General features: G+C 54.3%; 1 protein-coding gene across 1 annotated transcript; it reads right to left on the reverse strand.

Annotated features, from left to right (window-relative positions):
* Positions 1 to 619: 619 nt before the first annotated feature.
* LOC124673027 (probably inactive receptor-like protein kinase At2g46850) lies at positions 620 to 2,656 on the reverse strand. Its single transcript, XM_047209162.1, has one exon. It carries the CDS (start codon positions 2,654 to 2,656, stop codon positions 620 to 622), a length of 2,037 nt encoding a protein of 678 aa, XP_047065118.1.
* Between the last annotated feature and the right edge of the window lie 1,174 nt (positions 2,657 to 3,830).

Below are 3,830 nucleotides of genomic sequence, written 5' to 3' on the forward strand. Positions count from 1 at the left end.
AAATATAAGTTATTTGTCATAAAAAAATATACCACTGGAAAGTTCATCGAAATATGCATCCGATGATATAGTTTTGAATGACATGTACTACCACTGGAATGTTCATCGAAATATTTTATGGAGTAAGTCATATTTGTTTGATCCAATTATTAGTCAAAGTTTGTCTCCGAAAACAAAGTGGTGTTGTATATAAGAATGGAGGGAGTATATAACATTGATCAAACTTAGAGAGCCTTGATTTTTGACTAAATTTATATGCCTTATTCATTAGAATGGAAGGAGTAGTAGATCCTTGTACTTGTGCATATTTTGACTTTGATTTGACCCTGCTTATTTGATACTGTACCAGCAAATCAAACATTCAGTTTCACAAAATTGTTGTATTCTTTAACCTTGTATTGTTGACATTGATTGTCGAGTGAGTTTCCATGTTTCTTTTTTTCTGTTCCTACGATTTCAGTTTTTCTGAAAATTAGTCGAAGAGCCCAAATTATTTTCGGTGAAGTATTCCTGGGGAAATTCTTGTGAAAACAGAGTTTCCCAGCCATGCTGTGCTCTGACAAGGAACATTTGCAAGCACGTCGATGCATCTGCACGATCATCGATCGTCGCCTACCATTCATGGGAGGTGACGGTGGAGCGTGTCCGGCGACATGGAGATCATCTGCAGCAGGCTGGAGCTGGAGAAGGTCTCCTCCAGGGAGATCTCGATCTTGCTACTGCTCCCCATGTCGTCGCCCCTGACGACCTGCACCAGCTCCCGCGCCGCCGCCACCATCCCCGTCCCGTTCTCCGCGCTGAGCAGGCACCGCACCGCCAGCTCCAGCACCTTCCGAACCTCCTCCGCCGTCGCCGGCAGCTGGTTCCTCCCCGACGACGAGGACGAGGCCAGAAGCAGCGTCGGGTCGATCACCTCGTGGAGCCTCCCTTCCCGGACCTTGGGCGCCACCGAGTCGAACGGGTCATGGTGCCGCAGCCCGGTCAGCAGCTCGATTAGCAGCAGCCCGAAGTTGCACACCACGTCCCGCTCCAGCGCCGTCGCGTCGTTGCCGTAGTAGTAATAGTAGTTGGTCGTGGCCGCCGTGGAGGAGACGATCTTGTGGCCCGCGATCTTGGCGGCGAGGTCGGCGTCGAGGAACACGTCGCTGGATCGCAGGTCGTGGAGGAACGTCGGCGCCCCGTCCAGCGCCTGCAGGTAGGCCAGCGCGCTGGCGAGCTCGATCGCGATGTTGACGCGGTGGTGCCAGCCGAGGGCGGAGCGGCCGCCGGCGACCGTCCGGCGCAGGTGGTCCTCCAGCGTGCCGCCCGCGGAGTGCTCGTGCACCAGCAGCAGCGCGCGCGTGGCGGGGTCTAGGAGGCAGAAGCCGACGACGCGGGCGATGTTCCGGTGGGAGATCTCCGGCAGGATCGACACCGCGTCGACAGCCAACCTCAGCTTGTCCTGCGTCTCGTACCCGATCCTCTGCACCGCCACCACGGTGCCGTCGTCAAGCACTCCGGCGTGCACCGTGCTGCAAAGGGCCTGAGCTCCAGCCTCGTCGCGGCCGTCGTCGAACCGTCTCTTCGCCACGTCCAGCTCTTGGCACGTGAACTGCCTCGCGCTGCACACGCCGCCGAGGATCTTGGGGATGCACGCCGGGTCCAGGTCCCACCGTCTCGTCCCGTCGCCGGAGGAAGACGACGGCTGCCTGAGGAACAGCCAGAACGAGGCCGCTGCGGCGAGGAAGAACACCGACGCGAAGAACCCGGCGAGCGCCACCGCCTTCTTTGAGCAGAACCTCCCCTGGCAACACTCCGCGCCCGTGCCGTCTTCATTGCTGCAGGGGAGCCGCTTGGAGCAGCCGGTGCCACCCGCAAAGCCGTCGCCGACGAGCCCGGCGGGGCACGCGCACCGCACGCCCCCACGTACCGCCGTGGCGTTGACAAGCACGGCGCCGTCGGCGCACGCCGCGAGGGCGCTGCCCCGCGGCACGGCCCACTCCACCTCGATACCTCTGGTCACGCCTCCCGCCGACGACGAGGACGAGGACGAGGACGAGGGATTCTTGACCCAGCTGGAGAATCCTCGGCAGCCGAAGCCGGCGAACACGGCGAGCCCGTCCCCGGGCTTCCACACACTTCCGTCAGAGAGCGGGTAGCAACACCCGGCGGCCGCGGGCGTCGAATTCTTTCCGGCAGCGCATGCCGCGGCCACGCCGTCGCAGCCGGCGCGGCAGAGCGAGGAGTCCTCGCAGGCGTAGAGACGGAGGACGTTGCTTGGCGAGACGGCGAGGAAGGGCGCGGCTGCATCAAGAGCGGCCGCCGGGGATGACGCGCGGGAGAAGGCAGCGTAGGCCGGATCACAGGGCGCGGCGGTGGGGGCGGCGTAGTCGAGCAGGAGCGACGTGCCCCCCCGGAGGAAGTCGAGGACACGGAAGGTGGCGCGGAGCGGGAAGGTGAGGGTGGCGTTAACGCAGGAGAGGCGGAAGAGAGACGACGAGTTGGCATCTGCGGCGGCTGAGCAGGAGGATGCGGAGGAGTTGAGGTGGAACGGGAATGGGAGGACAAGGTCGCCGCAGCGTTCGGTCCCGCCGCCACAGCTGCTGATTGGCTCAGCACCGGAGACGATGACGAGTAAGAAGAATAAGTGGTAGAGCAGCGGCGGAGGGGGAGACATGGGTGGCACTGGCAAGGCAGAGAGCGGCGGTGGACATGGCCGGCCGGCAAATCAGCTGGTTGCTACAAGTAGTAGTGACCTAGCTCGACGACGGAGGAGATCGGAGTTGGGAAGGGTGAGCTCGATGGTACGAACGCGTTGGTTGGCGCGCGAAGTTGGGCAGTTTAGTGAGGCAATTGCGTTGTTCTTCGTGTGCCATTTGCATGGTTCTTCGTTTCTTTTGATTATCAGCTCACGTGCGGGTAGATTATGTGTCCCCTAGCTAGTCGCCGATCGATGGTGATGCATACACTCACTTGAAAAAAGAGAAACTCAAGTGGAAATGGAAACCGAAGGGAAGCTCTATGTATTTTTTTTTTGTCAATATATGTCGGTGGAAACGGGAAATGGAAACTAAAGGGACAATTATATGACACGGAGAAAAAGAGAAACAAGTCACGTCTAGTAAAGGGAAGCAAAAAAAAAATGCGCTAAATGGAACAAAAATCTAGAAGATCAGATTTCAAATTCTTTATATTTTGTGCTACACAAAAATGGCAAAAGTGTATATCTGAGTAGCCATTTTCAAATCACCAAAACATATCACATTTTGGCATTCTTGTCTAGCACAAAATAAAAAGAATTTCAATTTAAGATTTTGCATGGATGTGAGATGTATCACTCACAATCTCCAAAAATATTTTTCAGGTTTTTAATAAATTCTAAAATTGCATTTTAATTTTTATTAAAATGGCGAGAGCACCGGAGCTCGAGAGACAAAAGCATTTTCCGAGTGAGAAGTGAACACATCAGCACTACACGTCACAAAAAGGCACCTGAAACAGAAATTTAATGACCCAGCCGGAAATCACTATTACTTCCTCCTTGCGATTTCATAGGTCAAGTATCTTTAGATCATCAATTTGACCAACATAATATAAGCTACATATTACAAAATGGAATATTTGTTAGAAACTTCAGATGTTAGATTTTTTAATGGTACAACTTTTGTGTTGTAAAATTCATATTATTTAGATCAAGTTGACCACCTAGATATACATGAATGACCTATAAACCCGGACAGATAGAGCAGCACATATTTAGAAAGGTGAATTAAAAGTATTCCCCAACCGATCACTCTGGGCTATCCACAAGTAGGTGTTGGGTGTTGGCATAAGCATACATAAGCTTCAAT

Source organism: Lolium rigidum, chromosome 7 (genome assembly GCF_022539505.1).
Source record: "Lolium rigidum isolate FL_2022 chromosome 7, APGP_CSIRO_Lrig_0.1, whole genome shotgun sequence".
Lineage (NCBI taxonomy): Eukaryota > Viridiplantae > Streptophyta > Magnoliopsida > Poales > Poaceae > Lolium > Lolium rigidum.

What these genes read in the sequence shown, in the direction of transcription:
- LOC124673027 (XM_047209162.1), bottom strand. Translation starts at nt 2,656, where the DNA reads ATGTCTCCCCCTCCGCCGCTGCTCTACCACTTATTCTTCTTACTCGTC.